This window comes from Pseudorasbora parva, chromosome 21, assembly GCF_024679245.1.
Source record: "Pseudorasbora parva isolate DD20220531a chromosome 21, ASM2467924v1, whole genome shotgun sequence".
Taxonomy (NCBI): domain Eukaryota; kingdom Metazoa; phylum Chordata; class Actinopteri; order Cypriniformes; family Gobionidae; genus Pseudorasbora; species Pseudorasbora parva.
In genome coordinates, this window is record NC_090192.1 from 37,601,514 (window position 1) to 37,619,065 (window position 17,552).

At 38.9% G+C, this 17,552-nt stretch overlaps 1 protein-coding gene across 2 annotated transcripts in view; it reads right to left on the minus strand.

Annotated features, from left to right (window-relative positions):
- dock1 (dedicator of cytokinesis 1) overlaps positions 1-17,552 on the minus strand; it is a 305,592-nt gene that overhangs the window by 203,719 nt on the left and 84,321 nt on the right. For both annotated transcript variants that reach the window (XM_067430394.1, XM_067430393.1), the window contains exons 17-22: positions 16,707-16,810; positions 15,931-16,111; positions 8,811-8,908; positions 2,227-2,316; positions 1,551-1,651; positions 1,331-1,459 (exon numbers count right to left, since the gene is read on the minus strand). In XM_067430394.1, coding sequence (XP_067286495.1) covers positions 1,331-1,459; positions 1,551-1,651; positions 2,227-2,316; positions 8,811-8,908; positions 15,931-16,111; positions 16,707-16,810 — 703 coding nt within the window. The remainder of the gene's footprint in view (positions 1-1,330; positions 1,460-1,550; positions 1,652-2,226; positions 2,317-8,810; positions 8,909-15,930; positions 16,112-16,706; positions 16,811-17,552) is intronic.

Below are 17,552 nucleotides of genomic sequence, written 5' to 3' on the forward strand. Positions count from 1 at the left end.
TGGTAATAGTAGTTTAGTACTAGTATTAGTGGTGGTGGTGGTGGAGGAATGTGGTAGTAGTAGTTTAGTACTAGTATTAGTGGTGGTGGTGGTGGAGGAATGTGGTAGTAGTAGTTTAGTACTAGTATTAGTGGTGGTGGTGGTGGAGGAATGTGGTAGTAGTAGTAGTAGTAGTAGTAGTAGTAGTGTAGTACTAGTATTAGTGGTGGTGGAGGAATGTGGTAGTAGTAGTAGTAGTTTAGTACTAGTATTAGTGGTGGTGGTGGTGGAGGAATGTGGTAGTAGTAGTAGTAGTAGTAGTAGTAGTAGTAGTAGTAGTAGTAGTAGTGTAGTACTAGTATTAGTGGTGGTGGTGGTGGTGGAGGAATGTAGTAGTAGTAGTAGTGTAGTACTAGTATTAGTGGTGGTGGTGGTGGTGGTGGAGGAATGTAGTAGTAGTAGTAGTAGTAGTAGTAGTAGTGTAGTACTAGTATTAGTGGTGGTGGTGGTGGAGGAATGTGGTAGTAGTAGTAGTAGTAGTAGTAGTAGTGTAGTACTAGTATTAGTGGTGGTGGTGGTGGAGGAATGTGGTAGTAGTAGTAGTAGTAGTAGTGTAGTACTAGTATTAGTGGTGGTGGTGGTGGTGGTAGAGGAATGTGGTAGTAGTGTAGTACTAGTATTAGTAGTAGTGGTGGTGGAATAGTAGTAAAAGCAATGTTGTAGTACTGGTGGTAGTATTTGTGGTGGTGGAGTAGTAGTAGTAGTGGTAGTATTGGTGGTGGTGGTGGTGGTGGAGTAGTAGTAGTGGTGGTGGTAGTATTGGTGGTGGAGTAGTAGTAGTGGTGGTAGTATTGGTGGTGGTGGTGGAGTGGTAGTATTGGTGGTGGTGGTGGTGGTTGTGGTGGAGTAGTAGTAGTGTTGGTAGTATTGGTGGTGGTGGTGGTGGTTGTGGTGGAGTAGTAGTAGTGGTGGTAGTATTGGTGGTGGTGGTGGAGTAGTAGTAGTGGTGGTGGTGGTGGTGGTGTTGTTGTTGTAGTGGCAGTAGTAGTGTTGGTGTAGTGGTAGTAGTAGTAATGGTGGTGGTGGTGGCGTAGTAATGGTAGTAGTAGTAGTGGTGGTGGTGTTGTAGTGGCATTAGTAGTGTTGGTATAGTAGTAGTTATGGTGGTAGTAGTATTGGTGGAGGTGGAGGTGGAATAGTGCTGGAGTAGTAATAGTGGTGGAGTAGTAGTAGTATGACTATACAAATATCTGTCTGTATTAATTTTAGTATGTAAGACACACAGCACATATTTTTATTGAAATCGCAGCCTTTAATTTGATGAACTTGTGACTGTGAAGGAAGAACGTACTGGTTGAAGAGAACCCGGGACCTCACGATGAATTTGAAGATGTAATCCACCGCCTTCAGAGCTTTCAGCAGCTGCTCCGCCAGCTTCTCGGCATTATCCACATAGTTCTTCAGGACTTTAGTCAGCTTTCTGAAAATATCCACACACAGTATTATAAATAAAAAAAGTCATATTAACACAGAGACAGCGGCACGAAAGCATTCCTTCATTTCTCACTCACGTGTAAGCAAGGGTGGCGCTGAAGTGCTTTCGGATGTAGGTCTCCAGAACCGGATTGAAATGATGGAACTTCCTGTCTGCGATCAGTCCAATTATGAAGACCTTTCAGAACCAGAAGAAGAACGGTTTGTTCAAAAGAATAACTATTATCATTAAATATTAAGCAAAATAATGTTTAGTAGAAGGACTGATAATATGTTAATAATATACTTGTGCATGACACTACAGACCCAAGTTGTTAACATTATGCAAATATACCTCAGTATTAAGCTAAATTAATACTGTTAAATTAAAATTAAAACTTTAAATACTGGTGAGAAGCATTAAATAAGTAAGTAAATTTAACTTAAGTAATTTAATGAATCATATCTAATTAAGTGCTGATAACACTATTGTAATTTAAAAAAGAAATTTGACAATAATAACATGACAAGCTAGACACGGAGATTTTAAAATATGTACATATATCTACCTACATTTATCCTACCTTTTCAAAAACAAAATATATATTTTTGTGTGTGTGTGTGTGTGTGTGTGTGTGTGTGTGTGTGTGTGTGTGTGTGTGTGTGTGTGTGTGTGTGTGTGTGTGTGTGTGTGTGTGTGTGTGTGTGTGTGTGTGTGTGTTTTATTTTTAAATTGTGCATATTTCATTGAAGCATAGATAATGACAATCTTACCAGGGCATCAAAAACAAGAGTATCAAATGTTTCACTGTCCGAGTTTTCCATCATAATGTTGAAGAGGGCATCCAAAGTGTCCTGTAGAAACTGAACACACACACAAACAGATTACAAGGCGAAATTGACCATCACAGTATGGTGTGTGCGTGTGTGTTTCTGCATTGCTGAAAGAGAGGAAGTGTGGAAACCAATATGCTGTCAGCTTCATGGACTTTCAATCTAAACCACATGCTGTCCACTTTAATGTCTGCTGTCATTCAGTTGATGCTCAATGACAATCGACCAAGGACATCACGGCAGGAGGAGAATTACAGCTCAGATCCAGCTATACAGGCCTGTATGTGCCTACAATTCAGACACTCAAACAACACATCCATTCACTCTGCTCACTTCCTTTTCACTTAATGCAGGATCCTTTAAACTACGCATGTCAATATTAATTATAAAAGTCAAAGCATTCAGAAAATGGTGAATGGTGAAAACAGAATATGAATAAGTAACTGTACTATACTACTAATAATTATACTCATAATAAATTAAGTATAAAACAATATATCAAAAAAATAATTCACTGATCAGGTATATATATATATATATATATATATATATATATATATATATATATATATATATATATATATATATATATATATATATATATATATATATATACATACATACACACATACTGCTGCTAACATCTTGGTATATATATATATATAAAACTATATGACCACTGGACAAAAAAAAAAAGTTTTGTTGTAACTTATTCTCTTTCCACATGGGTGGCTAGATTATTATATTAATAATTCTCATTTAAAATGAGAAAATATTAAATGGACAAAGATAAACAGTGGTTAAAAAAAACTAAACTAAGTAAATAAATAAATATTGAACTGACTGCATGCTGCAAGCAAATGACAATACCAGCCAAAAGCGAATGCTTTTCAATCCTCTGAGCAAGATGGTCTGAATTCAGTTTCTAAGGGGGATTTGAAAAAAAAAATTTAAATTTAGAAGAAAAGAAAATACACGTGAACCACTGACACCCCTGAAACCAAACAAAAAAAGGGGGAATAAACCACCAATGCACAAAACCTTCATAATATGCACTATTTCATGTATTTGTGCCTGAAAACTAAATATATAAGTGGCCAAGCAATATGCATTATAATGCATTATGAAAAAAATGTAATGTATATTACAGGTTTCTAAAAAGTGTTAGAGATATTTTTGTAAGCATAATGCAAACACAAATCACACAGAAACAGCAGTAACATTCAGTGTGAAAAGATTTGAATGCTGCAATTCTCAGAGAGCGAGTGTTTGTGTTTCTAGCACAATGTTTGGCACATCTGCTGCAAGGCCTTTGGTTACGATCACTGTGAGGAGAGGAAGAATGTGCCCTTGAGTGAAATAAATAAAACACTCACACTAACGCCACTGAAGGTAACGCATGCATTCAGGACAGAACAAGTCGCAACAAATACATGACACCGAGAGTCTATAACGGTCATAAATCAGTCTTCAGTCTGAGATGAGATTCGGCATGTTAAAGATGCCACCGCTCACATAAGGTGTACATAACACAAAGCAATCAAAAAACAGTGCAGGGGATGGAGGAAGAGACAGAGCATTATTCTAATGAAAATGACAGACAGGAAAATGGTCATTATAACATGAACACACTCTCATGAGGTACCACAAGGAAAATTAAAGTACGGATGAGTCAATAATTAACAATGAGAATCAACAGAAATAAACTGTAGTTTTAAAGTATATTAAAATTGAAAACCATTATTTTAAACAATATCACTTTTTTTCCCTGTATTTTTGATCAAATAAATGCAGGCTTGAAGAGAATAAGAGACTTCTTTACAACATTAAAAATATCAATGTATCCAAACTATTGGACCTTATTGAAGTCTGAGGTGTGGTTAAATATATGAAAGGTGTTGTTCAGGGGCCTGAATCAGTTCATTCAAACAACTGTTGATATGGAGGAGATCACACACTGTAATTGTAGGTCCTCTTGTGAGTGTGTTTCTCAACCGCGCACACACTGATCACACGGCAGTCCATTTACTGGCCAGAAACAAAGTGAATAATTGACCACTCGCCACAGAGAGTGAGAGAAAGAAAGACCCCCCTTAATGTTTCCAGCAGGCGTCCCACTCAACGTGATTATGTACTTTCCTCACGCTGTGCGCTAAAACACCTTCCTATAACTGCCAAGTTTGAAATTTAATTTCTGCGGACAGTAAGGACATGCTGCATGAAAGTGGCGAGGATAATAATGCTGTGCAAAATGCTGTGCTCCTGACAGGGGTTTCCTTCAAAATCAACCCCATGACACGGCTCACTCACTTCCCTATAAACGCACTGGTGAAAACATCTGCGGGAATGATTCAAGGGCACTGCAACATTTAACAAAAGCTTTTACGCCTGGCTTATTTATTGTCTGCATTATGAAGAATGAGACCTTCTTCGAGAACACCCTAGGAGGAGAAGGAACTTTGGGAAAACATTATTAAAAACGAACAAACTGAACTTTACTGTAAAGTGCAACCAAGTGAAAATTAAACATTAAGTAAACCTATGATCTGCAGTCTGAAACAACAGCCACTATTTTTCTGGCAGGACGTTTTATATTTATGTGGCAGACTCATGGCAGAACGGCTGCAAAATATGTTATAGGGAGGTTGTGGGGACATTTACACGGCACACAGATGTCTATGCCTCCATCTTTCTCCTTCTAAGCCGCTGATAACTCTATTGTGTTTGGCTTCACAGTGGTGAGAGCAATCATGAGACACAGCGCCTGGCATTCCAACACATGATCCGTGGGGGAAAAATAACAGAAATGAGCCTTATCTTACAGGGGTTTTAAATCACATTCTCTAACACTCTACAATAAACATTTATAGTAATTAAAGTATAAATGATAACAACCAAAAGTAATAATTACATGACTATATGAACAACCAGTCAGTAAATAGGTTTATAGAAATCTCACAAGCAATAAGGTTTGTATAAGGGTTAATCCATCAAAGTATGTATGTCAGTGAGTGAGTGTGTGAGTGAGTGATTGTTTTTCCAGAGGTCTGGAATACAGGGCTCATCTCTCCCATCTTTAAAAGTGGAGACAAAACAGATCCTAATAACTACAGAGGAATCTGTGTAACCAGCAATTTGGGAAAAGTATTCTGTTCTATAATCAACTCCCGGATTTCAGCCTTCTTAAAGCAGCACAATGTCATCAGCAAATCTCAAATTGGCTTTCTCCCCAAACATCAAACCACTGATCATATTCACACACTACACACATTACTAAACCAACATGTACACCAAAAGAAGGAAGGAAAAATATTTGCTTGCTTCGTCGATTTCAGGAAGGCTTTTGATTCCATTTGGCATAAAGGATTGTTTTATAAAATCATTCAAAGTGGTATTGGGGGAAAAACATATGACTTGATAAAAAACATGTATAACGAAAATAAATGTGCAGTAAAAATTGGTCAACAAAGAACAGAATATTTTTCCCAACAGCGAGGGGTCAGACAGGGCTGCTGCCTCAGCCCAACTCTATTTAACATTTATATTAATGAATTGGCAGATCTATTGGACCAATCAGAGAGTCCAGGACTTAAATTGTTTGACACAGAAGTCAAATATTTACTGTATGCAGACGACTTACTAATTCTGTCTAAAACACCAGAAGGCCTCCAGAAAAACCTAGACATCTTAACTAAATACTGCCAGGACTGGTCCGTAGAAGTCAACTCCCAAAAAACTAAGATCATGATTTTTCAGAAGAAACCCAGAAATCTGGAACATAAACATATATTTACTGTAAACAACAGCACAATTCAACACACTTTACATTATAATTATCTTGGTCTGGTTTTAACACCCACTGGAAACTTTAAATTAGCAATTAAAACATTACTTGCAAAAGCCAGCAGAGCCCTGCACGCTATACGAATGAAATTATTTAAAATAGACATCCCCATTAGAATCTGGACAAAGATATTTGATAGCGTCATCCTGCCCATAGCACTGTACGGAAGTGAGGTCTGGGGCCCAGCGAGTAACTTCAGCCATAAGGTCTGGGACAAACACCCTATAGAAGGCCTACATGTAGAGTTCTGTCGAAACATCCTCCACGTCCACAGAAACACACCGAACAACGCATGCAGGGCGGAGCTAGGCCGACTGCCCCTTAATCTAACCATTAAAAAAAGAGCCTTGAAGTTCTGGATCCACCTACACTCAAGCTCTAAAGATGATCTTCATTTTAAAGCCCTACAAACCCAGAAAAGTAATCTCTGTGTAATGGTGTCAGAACTGATGAATAAAGTGTATACCACTGCTCCTGTAAAATCTGCAGAAATCAAAGAAATAATGAAAAACGAGAGAGAGGCGTATATGCAGCATTGGAAACATCAAACCAAAGAGCAAAGCCGTCTCCAATGTTATCTGGGACTAAACAGAGAGTACAGTCTGGCTAACTATCTCATCTCAGTCAGAAACACAACACACAGAGCGTTATTAACGAAGTACAGGCTGAGTGACCACACGCTGGCCATAGAAAGAGGGCGGCATAAGAAGACATGGCTGCCCACAGAAGAGCGTATCTGTAGAGAGTGTAGATCAGGAGCAGTGGAGACAGAGGCACACTTCCTCCTCCACTGTGATAAATACACCGCCCTAAGAGACTCACTGGACGGGCAAATACAACACATTATCCCTGACTTCCAGTCACTACACCATCACGAAAAACTGAAGGTCTTACTCGGTGAAGGACCTGCTTTCACTTATATAGCAGAGCATATCTATAAATGCCACAAATTGAGATGTACTGAGTGAACACATCCTGATTAATAATATATGTATTGCTTATTATCTGTATATATAAATATAAATGTAAAGATGTTTGATGTGTGTTTCTGTTTTGCTTTGTGAAATGCTTTGGCAATATGTACCCATGTATGTCATGCCAATAAAGCACAATTGAATTGAATTGAATTGAATTGAGTGATCGAGTGATCGAGTGAGTGAGTGATCGAGTGAGTGAGTGATCGAGTGAGTGAGTGATCGAGTGAGTGAGTGAGTTGAGTAAATGAGTGAGTGAGTGAGTTGAGTATATGAGTGAGTGAGTGAGTGAGTATGTGAGAGAGTGAGTGAGTGAGTGAGTGAGTGAGTGAGTGAGTGAGTGAGTGAGTGAGTGAGTGAGTGAGTGAGTGATCGAGTGAGTGAGTTGAGTATATGAGTGAGTGAGTGAGTTGAGTATATGAGTGAGTGAGTGAGTGAGTGATCGAGTGAGTGAGTTGAGTATATGAGTGAGTGAGTGAGTTGAGTATATGAGTGAGTATGTGAGTGAGTGAGTGGTGAGTGGTGAGTGGTGAGTGAGTGAGTGAGTGAGTGAGTGAGTGATCGAGTGAGTGAGTGATCAAGTGAGTGAGTGATCAAGTGAGTGAGTGATCGAGTGAGTGAGTGATCGAGTGAGTGAGTGAGTTGAGTATATGAGTGAGTGAGTGAGTTGAGTATATGAGTGAGTGAGTGATCGAGTGAGTGAGTGATCGAGTGAGTGATCGAGTGATCGAGTGAGTGATCGAGTGATCGAGTGAGTGATCGAGTGAGTGAGTGAGTTGAGTATATGAGTGAGTGAGTTGAGTATATGAGTGAGTGAGTGAGTGAGTGAGTGAGTGAGTGAGTGAGTGAGTGAGTGAGTGAGTGAGTGAGTGAGTGAGTGAGTGATCGAGTGAGTGAGTGAGTGATCGAGTGAGTGAGTGAGTGAGTGAGTGATCGAGCGATCATGTGAGTGATCGAGCGATCGAGTGAGTGATCGAGCGATCATGTGAGTGATCGAGCGATCGAGTGAGTGATCGAGTGATCGAGTGAGTGAGCGAGTGAACGAGTGAGGGAGTGATCGAGCGATCATGTGAGTCATCATCATCGAGTGATTGAGTGAGTGATCGAGTGAGTCATCATCATCGAGTGATTGAGTGAGTGATCGAGTGAGTGATCGAGTGAGTGATCGAGTGAGTGATCGAGTGATTGAGTGAGTGATCGACTGATCGAGTGATTGAGTGAGTGATCGAGTGATTGAGTGAGTGAGCGAGTAAGCCATTGTGTGAGTGACTTTCTGGCCCATTCATGAAAGGAATCAGTCCATAAGTCTCATTTGTTGAAATCAGACTACCACCGGACGCAAAATATGTTTGTTGTATGCAAACAGCGAGTACACTGCAATATCAATATACTGCATTTCTATATTTCACAGCCCAAGCATACACCGTTCTGAAAACACTTTTGGAAATGTAATTTCTATAAATATCTCAGCATTTTTTGCTGATTGACTTACAAAAAAGGGGGAAAAACAGCAAACTAATAAGCGAAAAGCTTTTGAAGTACAGCAGAGAGTTCATTCATAATTTCATATCATAAATCAAAGCGCAAGTCTCCACACCAACTTCAAACGTTTCCTTTAGTAGCATACATTTCTGCATGAATCTAGATGGCAGTATGAATGAAAGCTGTGAGTTTGTTTTTCTTTCCTTCAGAGGACTTATACACACCTTGACCACCTCCCCTCCTTCCACTTTCATCAGGTGACGCAGGTTTTGCTGTAGTAAACTGGTGTTGGACCTCCACTTCAGAAGCCCCAGGAGATCAACTACAGGAGACCCAAGAAAAACAGCATTAGCACACTCACCTCTCTAACTTGGACATTAAACATTCATTAGTACATCGAGCTGAAACAAATGTATGAATAACATGAGCTCTCTAACTGCCTGATAAAACCATAAGCCACAACAGGCTGTGGGTAAAATGAATTCTACTGCGGTTAAAGGTTGTTGTTGTTGTTATTGTTGCAAAATGATAAAAGAAAATAGAAATCTGGGCAAATATTAACCCATTAAGCAGTTTATCAATCATAGTTCATAGGCTATCCAGAGGGAATAACCGTTAATGAATTCTGAGGTCACAAATGCTCTTTAAATGATTCTTGCCTCTCCCTTTATTGGATGAATCACACGGGGATAAACTGTTAAAGTGATGACGCACCGGAAACACTCGTGTGGATTGTGCCGCTTGGCACCTGTATGATATGGAGAACCTCACAGTTCAGATGGTTCCCTTGGGAACTCTCCACACCGTTTGAACAGCTCCCATGGTGATCGTCACGGCAGCAGGAATGACTGACTTTTTAACCTTAAAACGAGGCATTCCAGCAAGCATTTGAAAACAAGTGCCGTGACCTGAAATGACGTAATGTGACGGGACAATGCTTTTCCGGGGATTGTGTTCTGAAGGGCTGTCATAGAAAGAGATTGACACAAACCTTGGTCCATGTAGACATCCCTTTACATTTGACAAATTAACCCCTTACCTGTCATCTCCCGATCTGGCAAATGGAGCATTTTTTAGACATGCTCATAGTATAAAGACAGCTGCTCGTACGGTATTCTGAATATACACATAACCAATATATATTTAGAAAGCCAACACTTGAGAGTTTACAGCTGAATACTCAGAATTGCTCAGACAGTTATTAATATAGAGATATATAGGCTGTAACATAAAAATTTAAAAATTAAATAATCTTCATGTATAAATATATAATGTGAATGTAGTATAACGACTTATAACTACAATTAAATTGAAGGCACAAGTGTGTTCATGCTTTTTTTTTTTTTTTTTTTATCTGAGGCAATGTCCAAAACTATGAATTTTATAAAACATTTTCTAAGACCATGTCTGGATTGTTTTTTAGATGTATTTTATCAAATAAGTTTGTTTGCCTGAAGACACGTTTGCAGTCTTTTGTCTAATGTCTGGCGAGGAGAACAGCTCAATTAATGCTACAATGTGTTTACTCAGAGATCGTTTCACACTTTTGAATGTCTGAGGCGTAATCCTCATTATTGTTTTGTTATGAATTGAATGTTGAACAATAGTAATCTGAGGCCGTATATGATCTTTCAAAGGCATGAGGTTAAAGCATCTATATATCTGAATATGTATCTAATGACATAAATACATATATATATTACATAATACATCTACAAATTATTATTATTATAAAACTTATAAATACAATTAAAAATAATTAAATCATTATTAACAAATGTTTTATTAAAAATAATATGTTAAATGAAAATTAGTAAAATTGTATAAATGTAATTTAGAAATTTAGATTACGTTGTATTTATAATGGTTAATATATTAACCATAATAATAATAAAAATATATTTACATTATATATAGTTATATTATCGTTTACAAATATAAAAACATTTTTATACCAACTATTATATTAAATATTACTAAATAATATAAGCTATTAATACAATTACTAAACTATTATGAATAATTTAGAAATTTAGACTGCACTGTATTTATAATAGTGTATATATATATATATATATATATATATATATATATATATATATATATATATATATATATATATATATATATATATATATATATATATATATATATATATATATATATATATATATATATATATATATATATATTACACACACATATGCACACACAGAAATAACGTTATATTATTTTACATTACAATTAAAAATATTATGCAAAAACATGTTCTTCCATGTTTCTCCTTCATTTTAGCAGTTTGCTGTCATGTAGGTTTGTATATTTAAAATGCATCAAGGTGCTTATTCATTTCTCTCCATGGTCATATTTTAATACATGTGCCTGTACAATGAGTGTGTTGCAGGTTTGAGTTTTATTGATTGCCGTCTCCCTTGTTCCCCTTCTACACTCCCACTTTTCCACAGCTTTACACTCCATTTTAAGAGACTTTTTGGAACTCTGAGGCGTGAACCAGCAGGCATCAAGAGACTTTAAACAAACATATTTAACCACAGAATGCCACAATTACCCAATTAGAATCAAGCACTCCAGTGTGCTGCATAATAAAATAAGAGGATGTGAGCAGGAGAACAGCAGAGACTGACATCACATCAGCAGAGAGTTAAAGCAAGCCCAGCCTGTGGGTTTAAAACAACATCAGAGGGAAAGAGAGAGAATCCAAGACAGAAAGAGCTGTCAGGCAATTGGAAAGGAGAGCGATGCTGCCATTCTTTATTAAAAACGACTCGTCCCTCGCCCTTACTGGTCAGGGGAGACTGCATTCAGAATGTCCTTCAGTCATCTAGTGTACTTCACAAACCGGGATGCAAAAAAGAAAGAAGTCAAAAAGCCACTGTAAAGCGCACGTACACCAGCGCTCCAGCATTGATTTTGTCCTGTGATGATGATGTAGAAACCAGAATGAGTTGGTGTAGCAGAACGTCGGGATTCTGTGGCTTGATATGTTAATGTGCGTGCGATTCAACGTACAACGTCTCCAGAAAACAAAGTCGGGATTGATGGACAAGGCCTCACAGGGGGGAAAAGGCTTCTGTGGCCTACAACAATAAAAACCTGTGTTTATATGCTAATGTCTTCCATCTGACGAATCCTTGGCGACCTCATTACCTCGTCTACCTGCCGAACTGAGATTTTTTTCAGGGATTTTTGACAAAGGTCTTCATTAAAGCTCCGTCTTAACCAGCCCCGGGGCTCAGGGGTCGCGTAAAACCACACGCTAATAGTCATGCAAGTCGTTAGAACCCCTGTAATCAATTCGCAAGCACGGACGGCCTCATAACACACTATGTGAGGAATTATTTTGTCGTCCGGCGGGGATAAAGATGCCCTATAAACCTCTCAGATTGCATATGCAGTAGCGTGAGGCGTATCAATGCTTCACACCGCTTGTGTCTTTGTGTAGCTGGGGAGCTTTGAAATTAGAGCAGAAAACATCTTGGCATTCTGACGGCAGTCAAGTGTTTGCGAGCTCCGCTTCTAAGTGTCTCAAAGTGTCTCAGAAGCACAAGCTGATTTACATCAAAGATCGGCAACTGTTGCGAAGTTTAATGATAGTGCACTTATTTATCCCTACTTCTTAGAAGAGAGACTGGAAATGTGAAAGCGCACTTGTAATGATCTATGACGTAATAAACGTTTTTGCATGCTTTGTTTTGTAATAAATGTGAGTTTCATTATAAAAAATGGGGCGGCAGTGGCTCAGTGGTTCATTTAGGTTGTCTACTAACAGGAAGGTTGGTGATTTCATCCCCTGTTCCACCTGACCAAGTGTCGAGATGTCCATGAGCAAGACACCCAAACCACAGCTGCTCCTGACGAGCTGGATGGTGCCTTGCATGGCCGACACCGCCGGTGGTGTATTATTGAATGAATGAGCGAATGGGCGGCAAGATGTAAAGTGCTTTGGATGGCCATGGGTCTGTTAAGAGCACTATATAAATGCAGTCCATTTACCATAATGTAATATTGTAATATTTCTTATTCTATTATGTCTGTGGATCAGAGTGACCCTAACTGGTTTTGATGCAATGCACCAAAAAACAGACTATGAAAAATAGTAGGCAAAACAGTATTGTGATAAATGTTATTTTATGATGTTTATGCTTTTAGAAATGGATCTTTAATCTCCCATCATGCTTATTACTTTGCATTTTAGGCTCATCCTTGACACCTTTGTAATCTAGGATGAGTTTCCGTCCCTGGATTTATTTCAGGATTATTATATTTTGTATGGTTATATTATTACATTAATAAAATTAAATGCAATTTTATTAAATAAATTAAAAGTAATGAATTAATTAAATATGATTTAGAAAACAACATTACAATTAAAATATACAAATAAAAACAAATTCAAATGATTGTTTAAATCATTTGTTTAATGATGATAATCAGATGTTTAATGATTATAACAGTATCTCAAATCACACAATTTTGTATTGTTAATGTGCTATAAAATGAGGACGGCTCCAGCCGGGGACAGGACACCGGTCACGGTCTGCGGAAAAAAAACTGGGAGGTCTGTCCACCCTGGAATGTGCATTAAAACAAACACGCCATAAAGAGTTTGACTTAGCATTTACTCAAGCATTTATTTTAAAACTCAGGACTTTCATTCGTAATGACCGCTGCACATTCTCTCAATCATTTTCATTCACTCATTCATTCACCCGGTGGTCTGTCTTCCTCTCATACCAGCTCTGGTCTGAAGCGCATGCACTAACCGAGGTCATTTCTGAAGCCAATTTCACTCCATCTCACTCTCGTGCGCGCATATTTTGTCTCCATCTTTGCTATCGCAGGGCCAGCCTGCTCTCTGATGTGACTTCACGCATCTCAATTTCAATGGTGGCCTCACTAACGCTTGGCTGTTCTGCATTCTGGCCGTGTTTGACCCTGAATCACTCAGAAGACACGTGTATCTGAACCATGCGTTATTTACAACGCATCTATCTGAGCAGACTGAGGCACTATTATTCATTTAAACATGCAAGTGTTTATGACACTGTTTTTAGCAAGGATGCATTAAAAAGTGACAGTAAAGACATTTATAATTATTTCTATAAAAAATATACTATTTTTGTAACAATTTAAAGCCAAATTGTGTGTGCACCACTAGAATCACTAAATTAATCTGTAAAATTAATGAAGGTTATTAGGTCATTCCCAAGCACTCGCTCAGTCGTCCACTGACTGGACGAACATGTAGCCCCATCCCCAAATTCCTGCAATTCCTGAATCAGGGATGCTCAGAAATACACATCATCAAATGAATGTCACATTAAGCGAGTCAATACATGTCCATCTGAAAGATGAATTGGCAAACGGCTCAAATTAATAATTTGCCAGTAGAAGACTACTAAATTGAAAAACGTGCTGTATATTTCTTGTGTTCACATTTTGTTGTGTTAACCACCTGGTTTATTACAATCAACTTAGACTGCAAGCTCACAACTCAGAGGTAATATAACTTTGTTTGCTATGGTGCTGTAGATTAATCGATGAAAGAAACACTGGACTCATTCTTTTCTTTTATTCTGTATCATTTATTTTCATTGGCCTACACTTGGATGACTATACGCTCCCGCTGCGATCTCAATCTCTGATTTTAAGTTCCTGCAGTATTTTAACCTCCCTCTCTGCTGTGGTCTTCAGTCATGAACCCATCCGCCGTACATATTCATGCCTGCCACTACACCATGACCAAAGGCTGATGGGTAAGCAGTTTCTATAAGATTCATAGAGCAACAAACACATGCCTAAAGAGGAGAGGAGGGAGTAAAGGAGCGATTGCGTCAGAGGACTGCAGTGGACTTCACTGCATCCTGTATGTGATCCGACTGTAATAATCTTCCTGCATCTGAACCTTCTCACAGCCGCCAATCAGACACTTGATGTGTCGTCTTCAAATCACAAAACATACAGATGACTACGTGGAAAAATAAAATAATAATCACTCGATGTACTTGCTTATTAAACACTCCTAATCACTCCTTGTTATTCCTAATAAAGATATTGTTTTTGTAAAGTACATTATACAAATTTAGTTGTGTCATTTTTAGTATTTTTTTAATGTGTATACACATTGATCAGGCATAACATTATAAACACAGGTGAAGTGAATAACACTGATGAGCTCTTCATCACGGCTCCTGTTAGTGGGTGGGATAAATTAGGCAGCAAGTGAACATTTTGTCCTCAAAGTTAGAAGCAGGAAATATGGGCAAGCTTAAGGATTTGACAAGGGACAAATTGTGATGGCTAGAATACTGGGTCAGAGCATCTCCAAAACTGCAGCTCTTGTGGGCTGTTCCCGGTCTGCAGTGGTCAGTATCTATCAAAAGTGCTCCAAGGAAGGAACAGTCGTGAACTAGCTACAGGTTCATGGGCAGCCAAGGCTCATTGATGCACGTGGTACGCAAAGGCTGGCCCGTGTGGTCCGATTAAACAGACGAGCTACTGGAGCTAAAACTGCTCAAGAAGTTAATGCTGTTTTGATAGAAAGATGTCAAAATACACAGTGCATCTCAGTTTGTTGAGTATGGAGCTGCATAGCCGCAGACCAGTCAGGGTGCCCATGCTGACCCCTGATCCTGTCCAAAGCGCCAACAGTGGGCATGTGAGCATCAGAACTGGACCACGGAGCAATGGAAGAAGGTGGCCTGGTCTGATGAATCACGTCTTCTTTTACATCACATGGATGGCCAGGTGTGTCGCTTACCCAGGGAACACATGGCACCAGGATGGACTATGTGAAGAAGGCAAGCCGGCGGAGGCAGTGTGATGCTTTGGTCAATGTTCTGCTGGGAAACCTTGGGTCCTGCCATCCATGTGGATGTTACTTTGACACGCTCCACCTACCTGAGCATTGTTGCAGACCACGTACACCCTTTCATGGAAACGGTATTCTCTGGTGGCTGTGGCTCTTTCAGCAGAATAATGTGCCCTGACGCAAAGCAAAAATGGTTCAGGAATGGATTGAGGAGCACAACAATGAGTTTGAGGTGCCTCCAAATCCCCCAGATCTTAATCCAATCGAGCATCTGTGGGATGTGCAGAACAAACAAGCCTGACCCATGGAGGCTCCACCTTGCAACTTACAGGACTTAAAGGATCTGCTGCTAACATCTTGATGTTAAATACCCAACGTTACGCAGTAAAATGGCTGCAAACACTGATTTGTCAGCACTATTTATTCTATTCTCTTTTGGCTAAGAGTAGAGAAACGAGAGAAAAAAATCAGGAGAATGGATTGGGAAATTATGCAAAGTTAATGTATCTCACCATTCTGTGTGAGTTTGGTGGAGCACACCAGCGTTGAGATCTGAAACGAGTCTTTGCTGATGGTGAAGCTGCCGAGATTCTGCGTGTTCTTCCCTGATGATGGATTTCTTTCCTCCATCTCTGGTTTAGTGGAGGTCAAGCTCAGGTACAAGGCGGAGTCCTCCAATTTCTTGGCTTCTGCCTAGAAATAGAGAAACACGCAGTCATGAGCACAATACCGTTTTACACACGACAGAAGAATCCTTTCAGTTATTTACAGCTGTCAATCATTGAACACATTCTTCAGGCCTGTGTAAAGTGTCTGTGCTGGGGTTTTTTATTTGATACATTTGATTTAATGTTTTCAGAGCCATGTATTCAAAACCAGTAACACATCAGTGGTAAAGTAATGATTTGTATAAGGGTTAATTTTCATAGCTCAAAAAGGATTTGACCAGGCGACATTCCGCATTAATGAAGCTATTTAATATGCAGATGCGAATAGATTGAATACACGAACAAAGCTTAATTGCATAATGATTACATTGTGATGCGAGGTCAAAGGTTAAACGAGACAATCGAGGACAAGCAGCATTAGTACACAACTCACTCTCATCTCAGTCTCTCTCGCTCTGTGTGTGTGTGTGTGTGTGTGTGTGTGTGTGTGTGTGTGTGTGTGTGTGTGTATGGTGTGTGTGTGTGTGTGTGTGTGTGTGTGTGTGTGTGTGTGTGTGTGTGTGTGTGTGTGTGTGTGTGTGTGTGTGTGCACTGCACAGTGGTGATTGTATTGGTTTCACCTTATAGACGATGAGATCATGTTCTCCGTCCCTCAGCGTTGTGCCGTCATACCGCATTAGCTTGACAAATGACAGAGCAAAGATCTTTTCTGATTTATCCTTGCCTGCAGAGAAAAACATTGCATATTTATTACTATATATTAATACTTTATATAATACTATATAAAGTTACTAAATATTAGTAGTTGACCACATAATGTTACTTTGTTCTTTACATGTATTCAAAAGAACACTGCGTTGAAAAGAGTAGGGCTGCTCTCTAATATTTAGCTAATCCTTAGTCAACTAGAAGGGGATTAGTCAAGCAAAAATGTTATTAGTAATTTAGATGCAGGAGGAAAAAAAACTTTGTAGTGAAGTAATCCAGTCCGTGAGGGTCAGATCTTTAATGGAGGTTTTCTGTGGTCATTACAGCATGTCGGACAGGGAATCCAGATCTTCACCTACCATCCATCAAACTCAAATATGGCTTTATCATTTGAAACAAAACGCAAGTAGTAGCACCTTTACATGACTGCTTGCGCTAACGTTAACCGAGATAAATGTTTGCTATAAACAGAAGCATATCCAAGTGTTTGTGCGGAGTGTGAAAGCTGAAGTATAATGCACTTAAATGGAGTTGCCGGCACGATCACTTGCATTTTTAGTGGAAACAAACTTAAAATACTGCATTTCATTTGGAGTCATACCATAGACTGTAAATAAAGATGGACGCTGCACATTCACTCTCTTCCACTGTAGTATCTGAAGCCAACAGTGTCTAAATATGGCACTGACATCTTGGGTCTCGAGTCGGCACAGTAGTGAGCGAAGTGGATCCGCAATATCAAGAATCGGACAAATCCG